Source organism: Chamaea fasciata, unplaced genomic scaffold, assembly GCF_029207755.1.
Source record: "Chamaea fasciata isolate MVZ Bird 193981 ecotype frontalis unplaced genomic scaffold, bChaFas1.0.hap1 SCAF_1, whole genome shotgun sequence".
Taxonomy (NCBI): domain Eukaryota; kingdom Metazoa; phylum Chordata; class Aves; order Passeriformes; family Sylviidae; genus Chamaea; species Chamaea fasciata.
In genome coordinates this window covers 84833572-84861478 of record NW_027094086.1, presented here as the reverse complement: position 1 = coordinate 84861478, position 27907 = coordinate 84833572, and the positions used below count along the sequence as shown (strand labels likewise).

Below are 27907 nucleotides of genomic sequence, written 5' to 3'. Positions count from 1 at the left end.
TAATCGGTATGCTAGGAGGGAAACCGAGCATGCTGCAAGGAGCACTTTCTGTAGCCTGTAGGGGCTGCGATGGGGAAGGGGTAGGAAAAAATGCCTGGAGGGCACTAGGATCCAGTGAAGAAAGCTCTCCCAAGTGCTACTTAGCTCTAATGTGTCCCTGCTTGTACTGGATGATTCTGCCTACTTTGTTTCACTGTAGCTCCTTCTCACTGTGTTCATGGCTGAGCATGTTTCAAAGGCTTAGGGATTCTTACTCAATTTCCTATGTGCCTCCATGCTGAAAGATGGTGTTCATTTGTTATCAAACAGTGCTGGAAAAATCTATCAGAGAAAAGTGACATAGTTTCCTTAAAGCTCCTTGATCAGTCAGAGGCCAAGTGTTGAGTGTTGCCTCTCCTTGGAAACTGGCGTCTGAGGAAGAGGAGCTGTATGTTGCCAGCACAGTTCAGAGGTCACTTATCAAATACTTGCAATAATGTCCTCTCTGAATTTTTAATTCAGCATTATTAATTGGTATTATTTAGCAACTATTTTGGAATGAGTAAAATTTCCTCAGCTGCTTGTACGCTGTTAGTGGGGGTGTAGTAACAAAATTAAATTAATTGCTCTGAAATACACGGACTCAGTCCTATCTGCATTTAAGAGTTTCAGCACAGACTGGCTGCTGTGATGATGGCAGCTACTGGGCAGGGGTTGTACTTGAGTTGTACTTTTGATCTAAAGTCTCCAAGCACTTACTCTCTTAAAACTGGAAAACATAATGTCCTTGGGCAGAACTAGATGAGTTCACCTCCTGTTCACAAGGAAGTCTGCTGCTGCAACCCACAGCCTTTTCCTCCCTGTCTTGCACCTCACCAATCTCATGAAAAAATCTCTGTAAGGCTGCTGCATTACTGCTGCCTCTGCCCTTAAGGCTGATGTCTTGCCAGTTTGATGTGAAATTATTCTTCTGTCCTTTCTTGCCTTTGTTTTGCCATGAAAGGTATCAGATCTATGTCATAATACATCAATCTCATCCTTGCCCCCATTATTTTTCTGCATTTTTGATTTGTTATAAAAGGTTGCTTTTCAAAAATCAGCTCCTTATTTTTTTTTTTTTTGTGAGCAGGGGGAGAGAGGTATGGGGGTCGTAGATGAAATGAGCAATCTAGCAAGTTAGTATTAGCTTATCTCTCTTCCATATTTAATGTTTCTGAAAATTTTTAGGTTGGGGAGAGCACTAACTCTTTTCCTTGGACCTCTTGTACACCATTTGCTTTTACATTTCACCTAGTTAACCTTGTATTGAGACTTTTAGCTTTGATTGCAATTACAGCCATCTTAAGAAACAAGACCAGTCCTAATTAAGAGATAATAAGATGATCCATAGACTCCCTAGGTGGTTTACTCCAGTAGTTCATCATCCTTATTATTAAATATGTATTATAATTGGACATACCTAGCTGCTGCTTCCAGGCATTGTGTCCTATTATGTTGTTTTCCACGATATGCTAGAGGACTTGCAGTACTTTGGCCCTTCTACCCAGGAAGCTGAATCCTCTCTGATTGAGTTCTGTGAGGGCTGTAGTGAAGGAGTTTGTCTCTGGGTGAGTTCAGTTGTTTGTGTTCTGTACGACCTTCAGTGTCACATGAACTCTGAGCACTAGTCTAGAATTGACCTTGACAAGCACCAAAGGTAAAATTATCTTCGTCTCCCCTGTCCTGCATTAAAGATCTAGGATTGTCCCCTACCTACGTCTTGTTCTAAAATGCTTCATGTTTGTGTTCTACATCTTTGTTCTTGTTGTTTCAGAAAGTAAGGTCCAGACTTGCTTTAATAAAGAGCAAATTAAGCATTTAATGTATGTTCATTAAATGATCACCATTCATTCCGTACCAAATAAGACGAAGATCTTATGATTGAAAAATTGCATATTTTTAAAATAAAGACTGCAGATATGGAAGACTTTAAAAACCAATGGGGGCTCGGGAATTGATGTAGCAATACAGTGCAACCAGTGTTAACAGAACATAAATGGACTTTGTGATCTGTCCAGGGATCTGTTTCATGAACTAACACAGTAGCTGCTAGCTCTAGCCCTGTGAACTGACATAGAGAAGATACCACTTATCCTGTCTCTCTGTCTGCTTAAGGAATATTAGACAGATAAATCACATCATTCTATTGCACTCAAGAGTTTATAGAAGATTTAGCATGTTGCTAAGTCAAAACTGTAAGGCAATACAGTAAATTTTAGGTTGGTTTAAAGATGACAAATATGTTGATTCTTGCTTTGAGTAGTTTCATTTTGCTTCCACTGAAATGGTAGGTGCTGTATCAAGGAGCACAAATCCATTCCAACTGCACTCCATTAGTTATTAGCTTTTTTTGACAATTTAAATGAATAGTTAAGAACAATAACGAACACCTAGTGCTCTATGTACAGCTAAAAACAATTTCCCACTTCAAAACATCTGCTTGAAATATCTGTAAATCTGATGGAACAGGAGGTGTTGTCCATCATAAGAACAGTTTTGCATAATTCTTCAGTCAGAAAATTTCCAATAATTCTTCTTTTATATATATTGCACACTGAGATTATGTCAACTTTAGGAAGTCAGAGTGACAAGGAACATTTCCAGGCACTGGGATACCATCACCTACATTTACAGAGCTGTTCCAGTGTTCCTCAGAAACAACCTGAGTGCTGTGAAATAGTCTTTGCACAACATTTTGGAGGTTTAAAGAATTTGCTATTCTGGCAGCAGGCTGCAGCTTGCCAGTTTAATCTCAGCATCCAGTAATATTTCCAGGCACATTTAACCCACTAATATAAATACAGCCTAAGAGATTCAGAATGTAGTGACACTGAGCCCCCCAGAGCAAGTAGGAGAATGGGTCTTCAGTCAGGAGATAATAAGGCACCTTTCCCTTCTCAAACCTCTTGTATTCTTGAGATTTTAATTGGGATTGCATACTGATTGAACTTATTTTTTCATTATTTCCTAAAGCAGATGAGACTCTTACCCTGTAAAATCTTTTCTACCAAACAATGTAAAAATCTAATGCAACGTTATAACTAAAAGATATTACTTAGAGACTTTTAAAGCCAGAAGTAGGTTTTGCTTTTACTTATGCAGCTGTTCTGCATAATTCCAGACATCTATATTTAATAAAAATTATAAAAATATTTGAAATGTATTATTGACTTAGACCAGTCAAATACTGGCATAAGTATTGGCACTTGTGGCAAAATATAAGGGTTGATTTTGGTTTCTATGCAAGTTTTTCAAGCAGTAGGTCAATATTCGAAACTGAACACTACCAACATGTTTCAAGATTAGAATGCATAAATTTTGTGCAACACATTCTCCTTGAATTGATTATTGCCTTGTGTTTTGTTGTTGTTATCTTTGGACAATCATTTTATTTGGAAGGAAGATGCTTTTTTTTTTTTTTTAATCCTTTGGAAGACCAAATATTGTGGAGGTATTCAGTGAGAATTGCTTGGTGAAAAAAATATGTTCCAAAAAGTCTGTGCAAAAAGGACAGCTCTAGAAAGTCTGTTCTCAGTAAACTTATTCTTCTTGGATTTGCATCAAACTACTAAGGAGATCGAGTCTTTGGCAGCCAAAGAGGGCCTTGGCGAGTTTTCCAACTGTAGCACCTTTGGAGCCTTCCCTCATTTCCCACTTGAGCAGCATTTGGTAAACTTTTTCTTTTAGTCCATCTCGTTCATAGTCATGATCAATTTCATCAATCTCAGGATCACTGAAGCCCAGTTTCCGAGCACAGTGCTTCCACTGCTTGGCCAGCTTCTCTCTCACTAGATTCAAATGCTTTTCTGTCAGGACAGTAGTATTGTCTGCAAAAAGAAGAGTGTAAGAAAATTGCATCATTCAACAGTTCGTCTGCTCATGTCACTCTCTCTCTCCTGTCCTTCTCCAACTATTTATTGGTAATATCTGAAGACAGAATTTTCGTGATGCAATCAGAAGTGGATTTCATGGAGGCAGCATAACCCAGTGATGGCAGGCAAGAAGTGTCCAGACAGAATATATGTATTCATGGGTCAGTTGCTGGGCTTGCTCTTTGATCTGAAGCTATCATAGGTTGTCACTTAAATCTATGAGATTGAAAAACCCCTTTTCAGAGTTTTTAAAGAGTTGTATATATTTTATATTCTGAGACACACGTTACTTAGCAATACACAGGGAGCATTTAATTCAGTATTGACCAATGAAATTAAATTACATTTCAAAATTGTCCAACTTCTATCTGAATGAAGTTGTTGAGGCTCTTGAATATATGGTTTAATTTTTAGTTTTCCCTGTGTCAGGTCAGGCACTGGGCTCTGTGATGTGCATGGGTCCATTGAGGATCTCCAATCCTAGCCTTGCTTCTACCAGTTTGAGTGTGTTATACATTCCAAACCAAATGGTTCTCAGAATTATATGGGGTGAATACATGAAAACTAGGTAGATATTTCTCTTACCAAATATACCCCTTGCTTCATATTGTGTATAAATTTCTTCCATAGCAACAGAACAAGTGCTGACATGTGGATTCTGCTCTTCAATCTTCATGTGATTGTAGGATCCAATTTGAATTCCAGAGCTGTTATTTATGTGGTACTTGATTGAATCGTCTGTATAAGGAACTTTAACACAAATTTACAAACAACAGCATAAGGTTCACATGTCAAGAAGTAACATAAAGAGAAAGAAGCTCCACTAGTGAGGGGAGTGATATTCATTGCACTTGATGTAGAAATAGCCATTTACCGGCAAGTGTGCTGTGAGCGTATTTTCACTATGCAGGGTGACACAAACGTACTTTAGTGAAAGCCCAGTCTATTTTATGACAGAGTGCCACAACCAAGCTGATAGTTACTAGACTGTAAATAATGTTCTCTGTGCCTTGGGAATGCATAGTAGCAGTCTTGCTTTCTGCTGCCTAACAGCTTCAGGAGGTCAGCCTTGACTTGAATGCTCTTTTTGTTTAAATCTTAAAGCCTCACTTCTGCCTCTCAGCTTTACTATCATAGATGTAAGTTCAGGTTTACAGTTATGACTTCTGAGTTCTATGGGACTACAGCAAATCATTTCATGTTGCTCAGAAGATAAGATTAGTAAAACACACAATTTGATCTCTTGTTTACTGTTGTGTGATTTCCACACGCAGCATGATGCTAAGTCACTATTTGTGTTAGGTGATGTCAGTTTTCTGTTCTCTTGACTGTTTTCTGAACTGTGCTTGGGTAATCATCCACTGAACATTCTAATTCTAGCTAAAATGGCGAATCTCACAACCTGGGTCTAAAATTGAAGTACGGATACTTAAAATGATACACCAAGCCCTGTATTTAATCACTTGAAATAATAGTTACATTCTTGTTACACACTCAATTGCAATGTGAAGTGTGAAAATCTATAGTTCGGTATGAAAATCTGACTAAGTGCACTTAATATATGCTAACCTGAGACTGTGAGTCTGAAATATTAGGTGTATGCATGACTAGATTGATGAAGTTGCAAAAAAGGAATGCATTTTATCATGTCTCATAACATCATTACTTTTACTCATAACATTATCATTCCTATATCTTTTTTTTTAAGAGCCAGAGGACTCAGAAAATGCATCATATTTGTAGTTAAAAATATAAAGAAATCTCATGTTGGCTATGTTCTTATCTGGCAGCAAAATGAATTTAGCATATTAAAATGTATACAAATATTTTGTTAATGTTACACTATTAACAGTAAAAAATAGTGTGCTTATAAATCTCCTTTCCCAAGCCTTTACACTTTGCAGCTTCTCAGGTCTGGGTCATCATTTAAGGGGTGCAGAGTTAAGAAGACAGAAACCTGCTTTTTCAAGTTTTCTTTGTAGTGTAGACCACTTAGAAACTGGACAAACCTTTGAAAGAGTTAATTAAAGAATTCAGAGTGCCCCAAGCAACACAACTTGAAAGGAGCATATATTAATAACTCCTGAAGGATATTACATGATTTTAGGGGTTCAAGCCAGTAGAACTGCAGAAACCTATGCCCCAGTGAAGGCTGAGCAGCATGAAGCTTGTAGATAGAAATTTGTATTAAAATCCAGAGCAAGATAGGACAAAGTGTCCCAAATGTGTGTGTGGTTCCAGAGCTGAGCAGAGTGACAGCAACTTGAAGTTTAATCTAAGGAAGTGACTAGTTTAGGTGTACAGGAGGTCTTGCAATACTTTCATATTTTTCAAGTTCTTACACAGAAGAGTATGTTGTTATTGATTTACCAAATACACATTTAATGGTGTGTTTAGGTCCTGCTAGAGACAGGAATTAGTTTTATCTACTGATACTGAAAACTTCAGCTATGGGTAGAGGTATTAAGCAATAAGAGAAATTATTTCAAGTTCTTGAAGTTTTTTGCTTTACTGGTCAGGATGCAATGCACAGCCTCTTGGCTGCCAGGGCAGATGAAGGCCACAGCACTTACCTGGGCTTACTATAGGTGCACTAGGATAGTATCCAAATGTTCCCCTAGGGAAAGAAGTGGAATCCCTGTAACCTGTAGAAAGAGAAAAAAAAAAAAAACAAAGAAATGCCAAAAGCGTTATGTAAATAGAAAAGTAGATACACATAATGATTTCCATATTTGTAACAATGTGAGTATACAGTGCTCTTAAATACAGAGATGAGATGCTTTTTAATTAGCAGGATTGCATCTCCTTGAATAACTCTAGTTTAAGCAATGATCTTTTTGTGGTTTTGGTGAGTTGCTAATAACTTTAGCCATCCTTGGATCTCAGTGAGGACAATGGGCCTCCACGTGGGTGTAGGAATATCTGGCAGTGTGGGATCACAGCACACTGCAGTTACAGACTGAGCTGCCTTATATGAGGTATTCAAACTGACAAATTCCAAACTCCTAAGTGTGAGGTTTTGAATGCTCACAGATGAGCTCTGCAACTCATACTGGGGCAGCAAGAGCAGATAGGTTACAGTCACCCAAAAAGTCAGTGAGAAGCTGAAATGCAGCTCTTGTGCACCTCAGTCTAGTATCTGCTACACTATTTCACACAGCCTTTCTATAATAACTTTCTTTCAAACAGAAGGTTTTCCTTTATTAGTGATGTTGAAAATTCTAATGCCTGCCTTCTGACATGACAGCCCCCAGATTCATTTCAGTAAATAAACTCACATAAACAACTAATCACAGCCTCTGCATAAATAATTTAACAGAATAACACCTTTGTGGCATTCTGCTTGTAAAAACCTAGGCATTCTTCATTTTCCTGTGAGATGACCTGGAAAATAACATCATGCTAAAAATATCCAAGATTAGGAGCAGGCATCTCATGCTGTCTCTAGTTCCCTTAAGTTATATCTTGTAGGTATCCAGTTACCACTTATTTATACGTTTTGTTAATGCTCAATATTGTCTTCCTACTTTGTCTTCATACCTTTCTACTCCATGGCTTACCAGCAAACACCAACAAAAGCTTTCCTTCAGCACCAGACAGAGCTCTCTGGAGAAACCAGTTACAAGCCTTAGCTCCTTGCTGGCTCCCTAAGTTCAGGAGTCTCTCAGCTTGCAGCAAGTCAGGTTGAAAAATACCCATCTATTTTCTGAAATTCTACAAGTGTTGTTCCTGCACAAGCAGAACCTATGGTATGAATGTTATAGCTCTGAGAGTCACAGTTCTCCTCAGCTTTCCTAGAATGACTGGTAGCATCTCCTGGTTTTGGGAGCTGCTTTAGCAGTACTTGCGGTCTGCTCTTCCTTGGCTGGTAGCTGAAGAGTCAGGTGTTGGGTCTCATGCTCTTCTGTTACACTGATGCTTTAGAAATGGTTTGTTTGGAACTGGCAGCCTGACATCAGTGAAAGCAGCATAATGAAGTCAAAGCTGGAGTGTTTTAACTTTGAGTAAACAAAGAGAACTTCATGAAATAAATTCACCCTTGCTATATTACAGATCAGCCTGCAATAAGCAGGTTGTTCCATGAGCTACAAAACCCTCCTGACTACTTCACTGAATAGAGGAAAAGGGTGTTTTCAGAAACACAGGTGTCGAAGAAGGATAAATCTCACCTGTATCTGTGTCTGAATTTTTTGAATACCAGTTTACATTGGTCTGTGACTGCTGGTTTTGTCCAGATTCTGGCACAGGAGGTTTACTTAGGCTTAGGTTACCGACGGCTGAATACGCATAGGCATCCACCACTGCGTTTCCTATTGGAAGACTGTTGGGATTGGGCCCGTAAAAAACATCTACATTCCCCCATTTTGGTGTTGTTGCAGCTGGCTGTGGCCAGAAATGTGGATTAGTGTTTGATCCTGGCTTTTCAGCTCTTGGATACAGTTCACTTCGTTGAGAAGCAGGAGATGGCTTTGCAAAGGGATCGCAGGAAACTCTCCGTCTCCTTTCCTCCTCTAGCATCTCAGGGCTGTAGACTCCAGGTGGAACTGCTTTATCCATCCGGCTCCCAAATGCGTGGTAGTTGTATTCATGCTGAAGTTTTCTTTCCAGGTGATCAGGAGATGCAAATGAAGTCTCACAGCTCTCAATGGGCTGGTTCTTAAGGGAGGCAGCAAACAGGACTTCATTAACCTCGCTGGTCATGGGACCTTGGGAGCTGTGTAGAGAATTAGGCTGATCTGAAAGGGAAGAACATTAAACGTTTGAAAACATTTGAAAACTGCAAGTATTTAACTTGTTGCAATGATACTAAAATCTATTACCCTACTTTATTATTACTGCATACATAAAAAGTTTCAATAAAACATTATATATATATACACACACACACACACACACATATATATATATATATATATATAATATATATATTATATATACTTCCAGCATAAGACATTCTATAAAATAAAACACAGCTTTTACTGACAAGTAGAACAGATTTTTATCGGAGAAGTACAGGTTTGCTTTAGCTATCAATATTAAAATCTCACTGTCTCGAGGAGTGTGACAATTCACTGCATATTCTGCTTATATTGATATCAAGTTTTCAGCCATTGAAACAAACATTCCTGTGGGCATTTGAAGGGTCTGATTTCCTGGTGTGTCTCCTCTTAACTGGAGTTTGATCAGTGCAAAACTGAAGTGTAACAGGATGGAAAATAATGCCACTATAATAACTGGTGTAATTTCATACTGCACAAATAATTTGTCATTAAAATCTTACTTAAAAATTATTTAATGGGTATTTAATGACAAATACTCTGGTCCCAAAGAATACATTTTTGTGAGTAATGTCTACCACATAAAATAGTCTTTGTTATCTCCATCTTTCAAACTAATTCTCAGTATCAAAGGAAGCTCTACTTCAGAATTGAACTAGATGGAGTTATAATCAGTATGATGCTGTAGCATTCCAAGACTAGATAAGAAACACAAAAATCTGTTTGTTACTACTTGTACTTATATTTTTAAGGGTAGGACTACAGATGCTTTCTTTAAGTTCTGAAAGCTTCACACTTTTCTAGAAAATATCATACATTGCTTGAAGTAAGGGACACTTACAGAGCACTGTAAAAGTGAAATACAGTGTATGATTGTGCTTCTATTTAGCTCAGATAATGCCAGTGAACTTTTTTTCCCCCCCAAACTACATTATTTCAGGCCATATTAGGCAGGACCAAAACAAGCTCCTTTGGATGGCTGTATATTAGTACACCTTCAGTCAGACTTGCTCTGCCTGTTTTGCTGTCACTGCTAGAGAGGGAGTGGAGAAATGATTAATACAGAAATAACCCCACTCTAAGTGACAGTTCTTAGCAATTCAGTATTAGCAAAAACTATATGGCATCTGTTCTCCAGGGCAAGCTTGAGATGTATGAACAGATCCTGTGGGACGCCTTTCACTACCACTGTCTGAGTGATGCCCATTGACTAGAGAAAAACCCCTGCCTTTGGCTGACAGGCTGGCAAGATGGCATCGTTTTGCAGTGGAGATTCACAACAAAGTCTTTTGTACTTAAAACATGAGAGCATCTGCAATCTGCAGCAGTCATACATGATTCCTTCTGCTCAGGAAATGTAACTACACTGACTTAAAAATAGAGCAGTGGGACTGCCCTAAGTCCATCAGTTCTACTGAGGAACAGTTGTGGCAAACCTAGCTTTGGGGAAGATTTTTAGTTGCATGTTATAGTTTAACATTATTAACTTAATCATGTCTTAGATAAGTCAGCAGAATTTTATTTCTACTGGATTTTTTATTACTTCTTGTAAATCAGTGCTGCAAAGAAGATTCTGTGTCCCTTGACATTAAGAAGCTTTGGTAAGAGAATTCCAGATACACTACTACAAAACTCTATCATATTACATATCACAGAATGTGTAGGTTGGAAGAAACCTTCAAGATCATCGAGTCCAACCCAGCCCTAGCACCTCAACTAGACCATGGTATCAAGTGCCACATCCAGTTTCATCCATTCATTTTTTCCACAGTTAAAATGAAATGTGTTTCATTTTAAACACATCCAGGGATGGTGACTCCACCACCTCCCCGGGCAGACTATTCCAGTATCTAATCACTCTTTCAGTGAAAAACTTCTTCCTAAAATATTAGACAGCCAGCTCTATAAAATCACAAGACATGCAACTTATCCAAGATTTGATGAAAGTATCAGAGAAAAGAGAGAAAAAGCTATCTACTAGTGTAGATTCCTTAGACAGCAAGGTCCTAAACAAAGGAATACTTTACAATTATGTATCTTGGTCATATTCAGTGTTCATAAGAAAGGATGGAGGAGGAAAAAGAAAAGTCCTAATGAAATTAAAGCCTAAAAACCAAGCAGTTGGCATGACTAAAAAGATGAGAGATCAAGTATGAAAAAATAATTATCAAAGTGACCATTGCAAAGCTTAATGTTGAACAAAATTTTTGGCATGGAAGCAGAAAGCAGAAGAGTGTAAAAGGAGATGGGTTTGAACTGTAGATGATGGAAAATTTGAAATTGTAAATGTGATTTCTGGGAGCAAATAACATCTTCTCAGTGATTACAATTCTTTCTGAGGTGCTGAATAATTGAGTCTCTTAATAACCCTTAATGGTAAGGTTACTTACTTTGTACACAGCTTTATCTTTGGCAAATACACAGAATAATTATGTGCTAGTGACTTACCTATTTGACCATTGCTGGTATCTTCTGGTACAGCATCTATTTGAAGGGATTCCATGCTGTGCAGCAGTTCATTTGGCTCGGGCCACATTTCCTGATGTGAGGAAGAACAAATGATCAAATTATAGGCAAAAGCTTAAACAAAGGGAATACCTGTAGAATATGAAACAACTCAGCTTCACTGTGAAGTGACCTGGATGAACAGATTCTGTCAGTCTCTAGGAAAAGATCCCATACGCTTTCAGAGAGCACAGCCTGACAGGAAATTGCTTTGCTACAGGTGGGCAAAATCTTTTCTTCAATGAAGGGAGGGAGGTCTGCAATGCAACTGCAGTATACAATACTCTGAGTTGGCCAAACAATACCTTTGCCTGCATGAATGTGAGCTTAATCCAGAGTGGCTCTGGATTGTCTGAATTGTATTTAATAGCCAGACTTTTGGCAAGCAATCTCAGTGAGGGGATGCTGCAGAGGTAAAGGTAGCAAACATGCATCCTATTCTGTGGATCTGTATCTAATAAGTTCATTCATCAACAGGAAAGAAGAGGTGAGAAATAATTAATGTTCAGGTTTAGAAACATTAACTTTTATGAAGATGATTAGGAATGAGGAGTTTAGAGGAAATTTTTAGAAATAAGCAGTGCAATTTCCTTTCTATAACTCTCATCCTCACTTAACTGGAATGAAGGCAAAAATCTAGTCTTGTTCTACTCTTTTGATGTTCTCATTATTTAGGCTTTGCTGGAAGTAGTTTTTTTAAACCTGGAAAAATTATTTCTCAATTTTCCCAAGTGCTGCTTACTCATAAAATAATTTCCAAAAGTAGAGTTTGTGTTAGTGAGTTTTTATTTAAATTAATTAAACCCAAGAAGTACTTTCACAGATTAAAAATCAACAATTCCTACCTATCTCTTCCTAAAAAAATCGACTTCCCTCCAAAAGCAAAAGGTGACATTCTAACACACATTTCAACCAAAGGTCCTTAGATTTTGAGTAATGGAATTGTTGGAGCAGGGGGGTTGAACCAAATGACTTCTGGTCCCTTTCAGCCTCAACCATTCTGTGATTCTTTTAGGAGTCTTCCATGACTGCTGGGCAGGCAGCAGGGAGATTATGCCCAAACCCCCTAAGTCATGCTGCTACTGAAGCTGTACTAGTAATTCACATAGTGACTTACCTTGGATTCACTCTTCATAATCTGTGCCCTGATTGTAATGGATGCTTTCCTTCCTGAGAAAGTAATAAACTCAGAGCCCATTTCCTAAATAGTCATTTTGGCCCTATGATATGAGAGGTGCATCTGCACAGAGCATCTAGTAAAATTTGATAAGGACCTGATTTGGGGTTGCTGTCATAATTTAGACATATATACAGTTCACATTAGGAGTTTGATCAAATCAGTCCAAGAAATTTGTTTAATCAGTTTCATTTTGCAAAACTCTGTTGCTTTTTTGAACAGTTACTGGTGCTTCATAAACATCACATGAAATGAGTAACTTCCATTTCCACAATAGGTGAGAAGGAAGCACTTAAAAAAAAAAGGGAAAGAATGGTTTCACAAGGAAGTTTGGTTTTCTTCCTCTTAGTTAAAAATATTGTCTGTATTGTCTATGAGTGCAGTCTACATAGTCAAGTGATTAAATTAATAAAATCTGTGATAAAAAGATTCCATTATGAGCCCAGTTGTCCAAGAAGTTCTGATTCTCTTATTTTCAGTCAGAAAATGATTCGTTTAATCATAATGTTTAAACTTACAGCCAGAAAAGTAAGAGAAACAAACTTGGACACTCAGGAAACTATCTGAATTTAACTTTTATCTGTTAATATTACTGTGGTATAGCTTCCTGGTCTCAAGCAGGCTGAGACTCATTAGATACTGCCCTGAAGACAGGGCAAAAATTACCAAGAATTTATGAAGTTACTTTAAATCAGATTCTGCCACTTTTGAATTGCTAGGAATAACATTTTATTTCATAAGTGAGACTTAATGGATGTATGAGGAGCTTTTGCAAAATATTATGATAGAATCAGTGTGCCACTTAAGTGGAAACAGACCTTGGGGGCCTTAGGCCCACCTCCTGCTCAAACCAGGGTCACTTACAGGATCGGAGTTGGTAGCTCAGAGCTTTGTGCAGTCAGGTTTGAAAACCTCCAATGATGGTGACTGGACAACCTCTTTAGGTAACTTGTGCCACTGCTCTGCTCTCCTCAGAGGGAAAAGTTTTGGGGGTTTTTTTGTTGCACTCTTACATCCAGTTTGAGTCTCTCTTGTTTCTGTGTTTGTCTTTTTTCTCTAGTCCTCACACGAAGCACTGCTGTGAAGAGCTTGGCTCTACCTTCCCAAACTCCTCACAGAGGGGCAAGGTTGCTATTTCTTTGACCTCCAAAGCCATTGCATGTCTGGGCTGAAGTAGCCCCATCTCCTATTAGGACTAACAAGGTCTGAGCAGATCTGCTGCCTGTGACACTGCTGGTGCCAGACAGGCTCTGGCTGGTGCCCAGGTCACTGCTCTCCACCACCCTGAGATTCTTATCGACAATGCTGCTTCCTGGCTGGGCAGCCCTTGGTTGGCACTGAAGCCAGGGGTTATTTAATCCCAGGTGCAACACATTCCACTTGTGCTTTCTGAATTTCACAAGGTTTCTGTCACCATATTCTTCCAGCCTGCAGCTATCAGCCTCGTCCTTGTGACTGTATTGACTGGTCCTTCTAGTTTGGTGTCACCTGCATACCTTAAGTGTGCTCCATAACTTCTGTCAGGTCACTGACAGAGGAGTAAACCAGGTCAGATCCCAGACCCCTGCATTCCTGCAGCTGCTTCTGGCCTGCAGGTGAAGTAGGACCCATCACCTCCTCTCCTCTGGGACTCACCATCCAACCTGCTTTCATCTGCTCATCCAGACAGCAACATCTGAACTTGCATACAAGAGTAGTTTGGGGGACTGTTGAAAACCTTCTGAAGGTAGAGGTAAATGACATGCACTGCTCTGCCCTCATTTACAAATCCAGTCATTTCATCACAGAAGGAAATCACATCAGTCAAGCATGCTCAGTCTTGAAGTGGCAGATCTGGCCATAACTGGGGTTGGGAAGAAGGAATGTGGGAAACCTTAAAATTCTTAGAAACCTACTCACTTTTAAATTCTTCAGATCTTCTTCAATATTTTTTCCTAGATTTTGATAGTAAAATGGCTTGTATCTTTCACTGATTTCTGCAAAGATAAAAGAACTAAGTGAAAGTGGTTTTCAATGGACAGTAAAAGTGACTTATACTGTTAACAATCTTGATGGAAAAGGAATGAAGAATGAAGACTTCTATGATGCCAGAAACAAGAAAGATATGCATGCATTTATAATTTGTTCACATGGTACATTTTGTCTTGAACAGTAACAAGAACAGGATGACTTCTAGGGACTTTATGTTGTTGTATTGCTTTCTAGGGTGAAATCTGTCTATGATCAGTAGCTGAGAGCATCTTTCCTTGACTTGCATATGGGAAAATTAGAAGCTAAGACCCAATACAAGCATAAGCTAAATATATATGGTAAATATGGAGATAGTAGGTGGTTTCCTCATGGGATAAAAATTTCCTTTGTGTATTTAAGTACATACCTGCTATATATGAAGCTGTTGGTGTCCCTGTCTAAATACAAACCTCAGTTTCCTGTTATTTGTTGAGGTCTTTTTTGTGGATTGGGTTTTTTTTCCTCTTTTTGTTCTTTTGGGATTTTCTAGGTTGTTGGTATTTTTTAAATTATTTTTGGCACTATGTATTGAGGCAGAAAGAAGAGACAATGAGATATAGAATTTTGACTTATTTGCTCTTAGTCTCCTTCCCAGACCATTGAGCCAAGGCTTCTACTGACTGGAAGTGTTTTGCCATCTGACCATATGAAAGGATGATTAACTATCAAAGTCAGTCAGACTGCTTATGGAAGGATAACTAGGGCAGCTTTTGAATCTAGAGTATTTTGAACACAACGTTTTCTCAGTCATGGTCAAGATATACTATATCCCTTGATGTTAGTTTTTATGTAAATTTCGGCAATAAGATTATTTTATGCTGAAAAGAAATTATCAGGGAGAAAGTGCCTTAGTTCAGTTACTAAGATTTCTCAAACCTGTAAATGCTGGATCAGATCCCATTTTTGGTCATGGTAGAGAGAGCATGCTTACAGAACATGTGCATTGATATTTCAGTTTTCAAAAAAACCCCACCTTATTTTAAGAGGAAAATACTCAGGTTTGTTTTGCTGCATTATAAACTATTAATGGACACAAACAAATATGAATCCTAAAGTAATGCCTTACCTGCAAAGGTTGGACGTTTCTCTGAATCTTCATCCCAGCATTGCTGCATTAAGTCAATAATTTCCTCTGGACATTTATTTGTGATCTCCTTTACATCTGGTCTGTTTCCATTCATGATGCCAAAGCAAATCTGGGTTTCATTTATACCATCTGAAAAATAAAATTTCCTATTAGGTTCTGGTCATGGGTTTTGCTACCTTTCCATAGGTAAAACAAACAATGAAGTTGCTCCCTGTGTGTTTGTAGGTATGTAAAATATGATTTCAAAGAAGTCCAGGCTACAGCTACAAATCTGTTATATTAGTGAATTTGAATCCACTGCCCTGACTTCCATGAATTGGAGATTTATTTTAAGATTAATGGATTTACTTTTACGTGTAAGACACGCGCAGTGTAATGGTGATAGATGTAGCTCTCTAGAACCTGCCTCTCAGGTGCAGCAGCTTTGCACTAGATATGAACACACAGATGGCCACACAGGCAACATTTAGCCATTTAAATAGCAAAAAATCCATTCAAAATTATAAATGTGTTACTCTGGAATTTCACAGTTGGCTCCTATTGTTGTATATAAGCCCATTGGTGCATGCTAAGAAATCAGCACCACACAGCTGAGAATCGGTAACTGACTGTGAGATTATTCTCATTTCCATGTGTCCACCTCAGGAAATAGTGTCCACCGACGTTTCCATCCTGGCCCACCTGAGGTTTGCCTAATTTCTGCCACCAAGTTTGGTTTGTGCCTACACCATGTAGATGTGAGTAGATTCAGCTCATGGCTGCATTTCATTCAGATGTTCTTGTCCATGCTTAGAAGTCAGGAATGATGCACTAATTCCTCTCACTAGCCATGAGGTGCCAAACTGGTGCTCTTCTAGGCCATGGGTGATGCAATCCACTAATCTTAATTTTATAACGTTAAATGCTTAATATTTGTAACTTATTTTTCTGACAGCATCCTTTGGGAAATAACGTACTTTCATATGGCTCTTTGTTAGCAAAAATTGCCCAGATCACAATGCCAAAGCTGTAAACATCTGATTTCTCCACTGGTTTAGCATTAACAGAGCGTAAATGCTCTGGGGCCATATAGAAAAGAGTCCCAGCATGGTTCTGGTAAGTGGTCTTCATTTGCTTCTGTCGGACAGTTTCTTCTTGGGTCAGCCTACTCCAGCTCTTAAAGGAGGCAACACCGAGATCTGCAATCTGAAAAATGAGACACACCAGAGCTAGCACTGTAATGAAGAGGAAACAAACAAGTATTGCATGCAGTGCTCAGTTTTATCAAGACTTTATCTAATAACTTATCTAAAAATTAAACAGTGAAAAAATACAACTTAAGAAAGGAAAACAAATTATTTGATTTTTTTTTCTCATTTGCTGGGAAGCCTGGCAGGGTGACATGGCACCACCAATCAAGAGATGAGAAAGGCTCCACCAATGAAAGGCATGGAAGGAATGATTGACAGGCCTTGGGAGGAGCCAAGTATCCATATATGGGCAAAGCTATGGGCTGTGGGAGGGGCCAGAAGGACATATAAGGACTGCTTATGAATATTAATGAGGCTGATACAATCTCAGGGTATAAAAGGCAGAGACGCCATTTTGTGAGCTGAGCCTAGTGGGCAGAAGGACTCCCATTAAGTTCCCAGTGCTGTTCCCCCCCCCCCCCGCTTTGTAATTTTAATGGATTCAAATTATATTTTATTTACTCATTCCTGCCTGGGTTTTGAATCATTTGTAACAATCACTTAGTTTGGGTTTTGTCCTAAATAAAATATCACTGCTAATTGGGAGCTACTAGGCTGAACTTTTATTATTAATTGTGGAACACTTGCACAATGTGAGGATAGAAGAAATTTGGTTCCACTCATATTGACAATCATATTTTACGTCTGCTTGCAGCACTCATGGGACAACAGAAGATTCATAGGAGAAGATTCAAACCTAGAATCAATCTATGAGATGGGCAAATATGCCTCATCCCTCACTGCACTTTCCATTCAGATTCCATTTAACACAACCACCTTCAATCTTCCTTCAGAAAAGGGAAAGAAGGGGATCTAAAATGATGTGATATGTATGACAGAGACGTGGGAAAGAATAGCATGGAATAGGTTAAGGCAGAGATACCTGGGTACTGTGTACTTGACAATGTGGTATTACTGAAACTTTAGGGTGCAGTTCTGCAACTAGACAAATGGCTGGTGGTGAAGAAAGAAATCCTTCCCTCCTTCCCCGCAGTCTTCTATTATGTGTTCCCTCTGCTCCTCTTGTTCCAGCACTGACACTTGGCTGGGAAGACCTAGTGCAAGGCAGTCAAGCAGCTTGCTGAACCAAGTGCTCCCCAATAGAAGGACAGCACTGCCACCAAGGTAAATGGCAATCTGCTGGTTTGGCTTCCTAAATCAAGGCAGGGTGTTCAGATTAGCACCAGTGCTAACACAAGGGAATAGGAAGTCAACAGGAGAAGAAAGCGGAAAGAAAATGGGCCTGTTTCTCTTGGCCATGGGCAGCTGTCCAACAGAGTTGGGTAACTCAATTACTTCATATAAAATTGAGGTGACGCCTTGCCTCACTTTTCTCTCTTATTGCCTCTAACTAGCTTGTTGTTCCTCTTGAATTTCTGAAGCTTGGGCTACATTTAGAAGTTGTGTATTCAGAGGAAAATCTAGGTAACAGTCTGCTGAGGAAGTAGGAGTCCAGGTTCATGTCTACAAGTGGGAGGAGTTCTAGTGATAGAGAAGAATATAAATCTTTCTACAGGTACAATTCCTGGAACAACTATTTCCCTTTCTAATTACTGACAATGTTAGACACATTCAAGCAGATAGATCATACAATAGCTGCCTTAAATTGTACTTTTGATTAAGCTACTTAAGGAAGTCTTATCTGATTCTGAATTTGATCTGTGTTCCAGATCAGTTTGTCATGAAATGTGATGATAGCCTAGTTTGGTCCTGTCCATATAAGCGAGCTGAAACCCAACTCCCCATACAATTTACATTTAAAGCAGATCATGATGGGGTTTTTATTTCTGGAAAATAAATACATTTAAAATTCTTATCTGCAAGCTGCTTATACTGTACTTGCTACTATATTCACATTGTCGAAGAACTTGTCACTAATTTATGTGTGAGAAATAAAAAATTACAGTTCTCTTTCCAGAAATTTATTCTATAGTTTCAAACTGTAATGGGGTGATTATTTCAACAAATCACCTTGACCAGAGACAGGATATTTGATGAGGACTGCTGCAAATTCCCCTCAGGTTTATTCCACAGTAGCCTCTATATTTAAGTGCCTTGATCCAAAGCCGCACTAAAGTTAATAGAAGGGCTTTGGAATAGGCTTATAAACCATTCTTTGAAGTAGTGTACTGATGGGGCTTTTTGTAGCTCTTGGATGTCATTTTAGAATGATGACTAAGGGAAAAGAGTGATACAAAAGAGGAGAAGATAAAAGAAAGAAAGGAATAAAAAAAGGGAAGTGAAGACAGGAGGAGAAATTACAGCAATACAGGACAGAAGACATTATCCATAAAAATTCTATTTTGTTTCAAACTCTGTATTAACATTTGTTTCAGCTTTCCAATGTTTTTGTTATTTATAGCTTGTTAACTCTCAACAGTATTATCTTTTTAATGCCCTTAGTGATCTTTTTTTCACAGTTGGGGGAATACTGAGCAAATCTCAGACTCAGAGGTTGTATAAGACATTAGTGCAGTGGTCCAGGGCTAACACCCTCTCAGTGATTGCTCACTAAACTACAAAGGCATTCATCTACCAATTCCACCAAGTTATGAACTCTAACCAGCATGGCTGAAATGGGTTCTTCAACCCAAATCACCAGCCTTCTCCATTCACATGCTAACAAGTACCTTAATGTGGAAGTCTCTGTCTACAAGGATGTTTTCTGGTTTTAGGTCTTTGTGTACAAAGCCTTGCTCATGCAGATAAAGCATTCCTTCTGTGATCTCCAGCACGAAACGCCCTCTCACTGACAAAGGTAATGAGAGCTAAAAGAAAGAACAAGTGCAGTCTTTAAAAAATGCAACAACAACAATCAAATTAAAACTCAGTCTTTAAAAAAAGTTCCTCAGTCCCAAGAGTACCTCTGCTTAAGCTACATCACCAGCAGATTGAGGGAGGTGATTGTTGCACTGTATTCCACACTGGTATGACCTGACCTTGAATACTGTGTGCAGTTTTGGCCACAATTTAAGAAGGATGTAAAGCCATTAGAGAGCCTCCAAAGGAAGGCACAAAGGTGGTGAAAAATCTGCGGGGAAGCCATATGAGGAAGAGCTGAGGTCACTTGGTCTGTTCAGCCTGGAGGAGACTGAGGGAATGAATAGGTCTCAGCTTCCTCATGATGGGAAGCAGAGGGACTGGTACTGATCTCTTCTCCCTGGCAGTCAGCGATAGGGCCTGTCAGAATGGCATGAAGCTGGATTAAGCAAGGTTTAGGTTGGATATTAGGAGAAGATTTTTCACCCAGAGGGTGGTTGTGATTTTTGGGGTTGTCCTGTGTGAGTTGGACATGATGATCTTTCAAGGTCCCTTCCAACTAGGGATATTCCATGGATCTAAGGTCCTTCTTGGATCAGAATTTTGGCATTAAAATAATTCTAGAATCACTCCATATTTACAAATATTTGCTAAATATTTTGAAAATTTTCCACATATCTCTACAGCCACTTCTAGAACTTTTTAATCTGTAATTGGTCTGCTCCTCTGTGATGCACAGGGAAGCCATTGTCATTGTCTGCTGTCTCTAGAGAAGGCAGTGCTGCCACTGGCTTTTTAATACAAAAAAAAAGAATAAAAATTTAAAGACTTTATTCTCTGGATATGGCAGTAACATCCTGTCCCTTTCAAGCAGCTCACCACCCCTAAGGGATGAAGTAATTGACTGCTCACATCGTGCAGCACTTTCATCATGTTCCCCCGATCCACATACTCCATCACAAGTGAGTAGTTTCCATCTTCCAAAATGACACCGAGTAGCTTTACCACACGGTCATGCTGCAGTCTGCGCATAATCCTGCCTTCTTCTAGGAGGGAAACATTGTACCTGTGAAACAGAAATTACACTGAATTTAGGTGCCGGCCTAGAAAGAACAAAGGGATGAAAATCACACTGATTCATGATGAAAACCATGGCCAAAAATGTCAACCCAGAACCCAGAAGTCCTGCAAGATTAACCATAGCTTCAGCTGATTTTGAATTGATACAGATTTGTCCATGCCAGGTTATATTCTCTAAGATTCTGCTCAAATGCCTTACACAGCAACTGTCTGCTCAGTCTGATTTTAAGGCCTGCTTTTCAGAAACTGCATAAGCATTCTTGTTGGAGGTGGCTGTGGATGACCAAATCTTTAAACTGGGGTGAGATCTGGGCAGAGCTGAAAGAGCCTTGGAACAAGAAGGATCAAGATCCACTCCACTACTTCTTGTATGGGAAACTTACAGAGTTCTTGTTTCCAAAGGGCTTCAAGTTCAAAACGAATTTCTTACAAGGGAACCACACACATACTAAATGATGACAGCATTTGCTAACAATTACTGGTTTAGGATGAATTAAAACCCTAACTCTTTACCTCTGCCTCAACCCATCAACAATAAAAGGCACACTAAGGGTCTTAAAAAAGGATAGTATCAATTACATAGTGAATAGAAGGGGTGGTATTTTTATTATCGTTCCTGTTCTAGTCATCAGACAAAAGGATGTAAGAAAATCTTGAAACTATACTGCTTGCAAATGCTTTCCTACCCTCTGACTTAAAAGGAAACTGCTTCCTCCATCTGTGTTCTACCATACAACACAGAGAAGAAGAAACAGGTTGTTTTGTTTGATTAGGCTCAGTTTAAAAATTTGCTAAAGACTTTTGGTTCAATATTTTAAGAAATAACAAAATTTGAAAAAATAAAAACACAACCCCAAAAATACACTTGGCAAACTTGTCCATTTTAACTGTGGTCATCCCAAACTGTCATTGCAGGCTGTAAACTACTAGAATCTCTCAATTTGCTTTCCACAAGCAAAATAAAATCTCGGTTAATTTATTTATCATAGCCCTAAGTAGAAAAAACATGGAATTTTGTCTCTCTCTAGTGGATGACTCGTGGGAGAGTTTTAGGATTGTTATGGCTGTGGGGTAGTGGAGCTGCAATGTGACCTGAATCCACTGAAATCAACAGCTGATTCAATCTTTGAATTAAATCAGTGGGCTTGGCTCACTCTGCTCTTTCTTAAAGGAGAGGTTTACATTTGTGGTATTAACACACATGAGGTTGGAGTCCTGCTGATACTTTATATGCATTTTGTTCCTAGTAGACATCTACAGTTGGATAATTTCACTGAAAACATATCTGCAAGTTTGAAAATATCATGTGGCCACCAAGTTTCCTGCATTTCCTTAACTTCTTGCACGCTTCTGTGCAAGAGTCCTCTTGAGTCTTAACAATTCTTGATAGTGTAACAAGAACAATTCACCTTGTAACAAAAATCAGGAACTTCACTGGAAGTATGAGTTAGAACTAGAAAAGTTGTCTCGAGAAGGGAAAAAAAGAAAATCTGCGGGACAGCTGTTAGTGCTGTTTTCCCCACATAAAATATCTCCACAATCCAAAGACCTGAAATGATTACACTCCATTTAGATTTATCTTAATTGAAGTTACAGGACTTAGAACAAACTGAAATGAAAATCAGAACCGAGATCTGTAACTTACTCAGTGCGCTGTGGTCCTGTATACACCTTTTTTAACACTACATATCCATGTGTCTTGTGAAAGCATAAAGAAATTACTCCAAATCCTCCAGCATCTAATTGTTTTTTTTCAAGTAAATCCTTGGTGCTCATGTGGATGTCTTCCAGAGACATGGCTGCAGTCTTTGTGGCTTAGCAATTAAAACAAAATCAAGCACCCTCGTGCTTCTGGACCTGCAGTATAAAGGAGGAAAAAATAAGTGTAATTGAAAGTATTTAGCTGTTCCACTAAATAAGTGTACGTTTAAGGAGTAGGACAGAAACATAAACTCTCATGACCCTTACAAATGCTCAGCTGATGAATGCTCAGCTGGAAACCAAAATGCTGTGGTCCTCACAGAATCAGACCTAAAGACCACAATTATTTATCCTGTCAACCCACTAGTTATATTCAGTTGATGTAAACCCATTTCTTCACCTGAGGATTGCAAGGTGCTGTTGATAAATATTTTTTATCCATATAATATGCAGTAGATTAGTACTGTCCTTACACTTCATATGTGCAAAATCCAAACCCCAGAAAAACCAAGAGCCATGGTCCTGTCTTAGGTTGAAATATGTAACCAAAAATGTTTATTCTATTCCATCTGTTGAAGCCTGTTAGGGAGATGTTTCCTTTATCTCTTGTATAACCCACCCCTCATAACTCCAGGGAGGAGGGGGCGGGTGTCTTCTGTTAATGGGCCAGCTGTTAAAACCAGGTGGGGCAGTGTTCCTTATCTCTTCCAGGATCCATCCTCCCTCCAGGGGAACATCTTCTGTTAATGGGCCATTAAGGCTCACCAATGACATGACACATTACATCATCCCATTGTGATATGCTCCACGCAGTGGGGGGAGCCAACCGTTCCTACCTAGATAAAAACTGAGATGTAGGAACAACAGGTATTCGGTTTTCCACTGGATTCCTGGAGAAAGACCGGACCCATCTCACCATCACTGGACTCTTTGTAAAGGACCATCTCTACTCCAACAGAACCACATCTGCCACTCCAGGAGGACTTATGTTGGACTGCTTCCAACACCCTGACCAACAGGGTGTCATATTGTATTTCTGACTCTGTCAGGGTTCCTAGGATTTTTTGTTTGTTGGTTTGTTTTCTTGCACTACATTTGTATTCTTAATATTCCTACTAAAGAACTGTTATTCCTATTCCCAAATCTTTGCCTGAAAGCCCTTAATTGCAAAATTATAATAATTCAGAGGGAGTTTACATTCTCCATTCCAATGGAAATTCTAGCTTTCCCTGGCAGATACCTGTCTTCCCAAACCAAGACAGTCTCAAAGGTAAGTAGTGCCTAATGATTCTGATAGGTGTCTTGTTTTCTGAATTGCCTGAACATGGGCCTGTCAGGTGCCCATTCTTATATAACTCTATAGATTCTTCTATAACTCTAAACTACCTTTTTGGCATCTTTGCAAACCTAGATCTAAACGGTTTGCTCAAAGCTTAAACCAAACAACCAAATAAAAGGTTCCTCTGGAGGGTGAAATTAAGGACTCAGCTTCTATGGGAAACTTTTTTGCACAAGTACTTGAGACAAATGCTCGGAAGGAATATGTATGACAACTTCTCTGCCCATTAAAAAGAAGAGGAACAAAGAAATTGTGAAGGCTTGTAGTGACTCCTAAGTGCATCAAGACAAAAAGAGAGTTTGGGGGAATCCTATGAAATGGATAATTAATAGATAAGTAATAGATAAGTGAACACTAGTGGATGCCAGAATAATTTTAATCCTTTGATAAAGCTGTGGTACTCTCTTGCCTAATATGTTTCCCAGGCTAGACAGCCCCTGCCTTCAGCACGTCAGCAAGCTGCTTTGCTAGCACTGGTGCAAGGCAAAAAACTCTGCTTTTCTTCTCCTCACTAAGTTTTTAATTTAAGCACCTTACATCAGGTAAAGAAGGAGTTTGCTGAGAAAAGACAAAGTCCAAGAGACTGTAAGGGCTGTTCATTTTCCACTCATCTTGGGTAACTAAGACACAGACAGATCTGGGAGAAAGGCACCACCTCTACTAAGTGCCACTATCACCAACAGTAGATTGGCTGGTTTGGGTAACTAAGAGCTCTAAATTGTGTAGCAAAGGGACTCTCAAGTTTTTCCAGATCAACAAATGACTGCTAATTCCTGTAAACTACTGTGCACCTGTATCATCCAATCTCTAATTGAAAAGATTGCTTAATGCTGTTATGAACATCAGCTGCAGGCTAATTTTGAGTGTGCATTATCACAGCCTCTTTGAGGAGCCTGGGAACTAAGGGGTTTGTGCGTGTGGAAAGTAGGTACCTGAGGGAAGAGACATTTCAGTGCCGAGTTGGAAATGGTCTGATCAGTTCCATACTGACAAACCAAAACAGGGAAGAATAAGTTAATTTTTAAAATAATAAAGTCTGCCTGTAGAAGAGATGGAGCAAGAGCTTTCTCTTCAAAGTACATATAGAGACTCTACAGGCTGTTGTAGTACAGGTAGGGAACAACTTCCCTACACCAAGAGCAGTGTCCTCTCTTCCAAGTTTTCTGCTTTGGCTTTATGGACTTCAAAAAGATGCAGGATTTGTTTTGCTGCAGTGCTGGCCAGCATTATGAGCACAGGCCTGAGGATATGGCTGCTTTCATTTATTAAGAAGCTAAGTCCCGCTGTGCCTAATAATGATTAGAGGAAATTTTTCCTGTTTTGTTTGTTGTGGTAGGATTTGGTGGGGTTTGTTTGTTTGTTTGTTTTTGGGGGTTTTTTTTGGTGGTTGGTTGTTCTTTGGTGTGTTTTTTTGTTTTGTTTGTTTGGGGGTTTCTGGTTTGTTTGTTTGTTTTAAATTCCTTTACAGTCAATCAAATAGCCAAAATTAATCAAATTACTCATAGCAGTGCCAAGAGGGATTCATAGCAGTGCCATTGCTGCTATAATAGCTGAGCTTTAATCTCCCTCGAAGTTCCTGGTGATGGTTTTCTGGATTTGTTGGTGTGGTCATACTGTGCAGATGAGGTAGATATCACATGTACAAGGGCCTAAATTCAGTCATGAGAGTCAAACATGACATAAACTAGCATCTTGCTTCTTCATCTGGGTCTCCCAAGAATTGGTTTGAAGTCACTTATGTATGTTAATTTTTCCATGCTAACAACAATTATGCATCTAGATAGTAGTTATAAGACTTGCACATGCTTTTCTTGTGAATGCAAAGTAGATGTGTATTTTTGAATGGCGAATCTCTAAAGTTGCAATAATACCACTGATAGTTTGGCACTGACATTCAATACAATATAACCTGGCAAAAAATATCTCTGCCCAAAACTGTAATAAATAGAACCTTGTTCCTTATTATGGTGTTAATGACCTGTTCCTACTAAGCCACATGAAGTCACTATAACTAGAAGTCTTGGAAATTCAAAAGAAGTAATAACTGCTAAAATCATAATGTATCTGCTGAAGTGAGCTGGGTAACATTCAAGAGAGGGAATTTTCTTATTAGATGGGAGGGAATCTTCCCCCTTGGGCATGGTAAGATGCTACTACTTTTTTTGCTGTTCTTATTAAGTAATGAAGTACTCTGAATAGAAGCTCTCTGATCTAATGACTTATTTCAAACCCAAAGTTTAGGGTGTTTTTTTGTTTTGGTTTTTTTTTTTTTTTTTTTGGTTGTTTTGTTTTTGGGGTTTTTTTGTTTGGTTGGTTGGTTTTTGTTTGGTTTTTTTTGGTAGAACAAATATCACAGAAAAACAATGTCTAGCCAGGCTTTAATGCAACGACTACTTATTCTGGTATACTATTTAGCATGAGATATTGGCTTATGATACCTTGAAATGTCAGATGATAAAAAACCAAGGGTAGAAGCTCAAAGACTCAGGTTCATTCCAACCTTACTGTTGAGATGTATCTCTTATTGAGATACAGGGTAATTTATATGTATCGTCAGTACTTAGGACACACCAATTCATGCATTATGTCCCTGTGGTTAAGAGAAGAGAAATTTTGTAGCTTAATTTAGGCAACCCTTACAGAAGCTATGCATACTTCTAGTGGTTAATTTACCTTCTGTGAAGTAGCCCTCAACTGTATCCTTGATTAATTATATAGCAGTGTTTTCCATATCCTATTCTGAACATTTGTTGTATTCGGTTGGGTTCATATTTACCAAGTATCAACACATATTACAAAAATTTTGAATACTGGTTGCTAGAAGAGAGGAATTTCTGTCCACCAGTATGACTGGTGTTCTTTAGAAAAGGATAGAAGTGCACTAAGTGGGTTTGTGGCATTTCTCTTTTTAACACTATGGTTATGTCCCCTCCTCTAACTCCAAAAGGGCTTTTAAATTCACGAGAATTATAACTTGGACATTAGGTCATCGAGTCATATCCCTAATCACTGTTCAGAAGCGCTTTGCTCAGTTCTAACGACTTGTAACTGATCTGAGGCAGATCTGATGTGACCTGCATGGTCAAGGAGGAACCCTGAGCACATTAGCATAGTAATATGAAAAAACATTGATTGCAGCCTTTGTAGTCTAATGATTCTCCCAGCACCTAAGTTCTTAAGAGGTACTACAAACTTTAATTGGAGAAAATGAGCACATTCACAAGAAGCAAAACTCTTGGCCACTGCGTTATCAGTAACAGAAAGGAATAAAAAACAGAAGCCAAAGCTGGTATTCCCAAATGAGTAACAGGAGACAAATAGAAGGGTTGCTACAGCTGATTAAAAAAAAAATATTGCCCGTGTCAATATGATGTTTCAAAAGCTGTCAGGGTATCTCAGATCTGTTGCTGTAAATGTCATAACCCACTCCATCTAAACCTTTCCCTTCGACTCAGGTTTTTCAGCCGACACTTCTTTGCACTGAAAAATGATTTTTTTTTTCTTTTTTCCTTTTGGAAATAGCAAAGAAAATACCTGTGTTAGATTGTCAGCAGGTTACAGAAAGGATCCCGTGGGGGAGAGGATGGGGAGGAGAAACCAATTCAAGGGAAACAAAGGTGTTATGCAACACAAATTTTCACAGGAGCAGAGGCAGCGTGGGAGGAGGAAAGGATGGGGTCTGTGCAGTGGCCTGTACCTGTGCAAAGGTGTTACAGTCGGTTCTGGTCACAAAAGTGTGCATTCTGTATGGGAATGGGGAAAGGCTGTCTCGGCTGTAGCGCCGGGCCGGGCCGTAGCTGTCGGGGAGGGGCGCGCAGCCGCTGCCGGGCACTCCCGCCCAGCACCAGCGCGGCCTCGCCGCAGCCGCGGCACCCAGGGCGGGCATCGCCAGAGCCGCCCGCTGGCCGAGGGGCCGAGAACCCCTAACGCGGGGCTGCTCTGGCCTAGTTCCTCGTTGGCCGACTTGCCATATCGCCCTTCTCCCAGCGGCTTCCTGCCGCCGCGGCCGCCTCCTCTCGTACGCAGCGCTCCCCCGCCCGCCGCTTCCCCTTCCCCGTGCCCAGGAGCCTCTCCACGGTGGTGCGGGATGGGTGGGAGGTAATGCCCCATCCCGCCGGGCCATCTCGCCTCGAAGCCCGTCATCCCCCGAGCACCGCCAAAGGGGTCACGCAGCGGCGGCGATACCTTTGCACAGCGGGGTCGCCACCGGGGTTTCGGTTTCGGTGCTGCAGCACGGACCCTTCCCGCCGCTCCGGCAGCCGCGTTCCTTCCTTCCCGCGCTCTGGCCTCCGACAGTCCAAACGATGCCCCGGACGCCGCTGGCAGCGGGGTGGAACCCCAACTCCGTTTA

The 27907-nt window shown here is 39.6% G+C and overlaps 1 protein-coding gene and 1 long non-coding RNA gene across 3 annotated transcripts in view; one reads left to right on the top strand and one right to left on the bottom strand.

Moving 5' to 3' along the window:
• Positions 1-22174, top strand: part of LOC136292098 (uncharacterized) — a 23652-nt gene extending 1478 nt beyond the window's left edge. Inside the window, exons 1-5 of one of the 2 annotated variants that reach the window (XR_010721831.1) lie at positions 16112-16184; positions 17709-17801; positions 19352-19434; positions 20311-20398; positions 20487-22174. This is a non-coding gene — a long non-coding RNA (uncharacterized lncRNA). Of the gene's footprint in view, positions 1-16111; positions 16185-17708; positions 17802-19351; positions 19435-20310; positions 20399-20486 lie in introns of those variants that run through there. The other variant, XR_010721832.1, reaches the window with a different exon arrangement.
• Positions 1823-27907, bottom strand: RIPK1 (receptor interacting serine/threonine kinase 1). The gene is made up of 12 exons (XM_066187351.1): positions 27742-27907; positions 22162-22373; positions 20349-20502; positions 19307-19444; positions 16404-16632; positions 15427-15576; positions 14250-14326; positions 11117-11207; positions 8060-8626; positions 6464-6535; positions 4476-4640; positions 1823-3845 (listed from the first exon to the last, which is right to left on the bottom strand). Exons 2-12 carry the CDS (start codon positions 22311-22313, stop codon positions 3559-3561), a joined length of 2082 nt encoding a protein of 693 aa, XP_066043448.1. The 5' UTR covers positions 22314-22373; positions 27742-27907; the 3' UTR covers positions 1823-3558.

Bases quoted from the DNA above. Each gene is read 5' to 3' on its own strand.
- RIPK1 (XM_066187351.1), bottom strand. From the start codon at position 22,313: ATGTCTCTGGAAGACATCCACATGAGCACCAAGGATTTACTTGAAAAA. The intron at 6,536-8,059 runs GTGAGATTTATC...CTCTTTCTACAG, and splicing joins AAATTCAGACACAGATACAG to GTTACAGGGATTCCACTTCT. The intron at 4,641-6,463 runs GTAAGTGCTGTG...TTTGTGTTAAAG, and splicing joins TGCACCTATAGTAAGCCCAG to TTCCTTATACAGACGATTCA.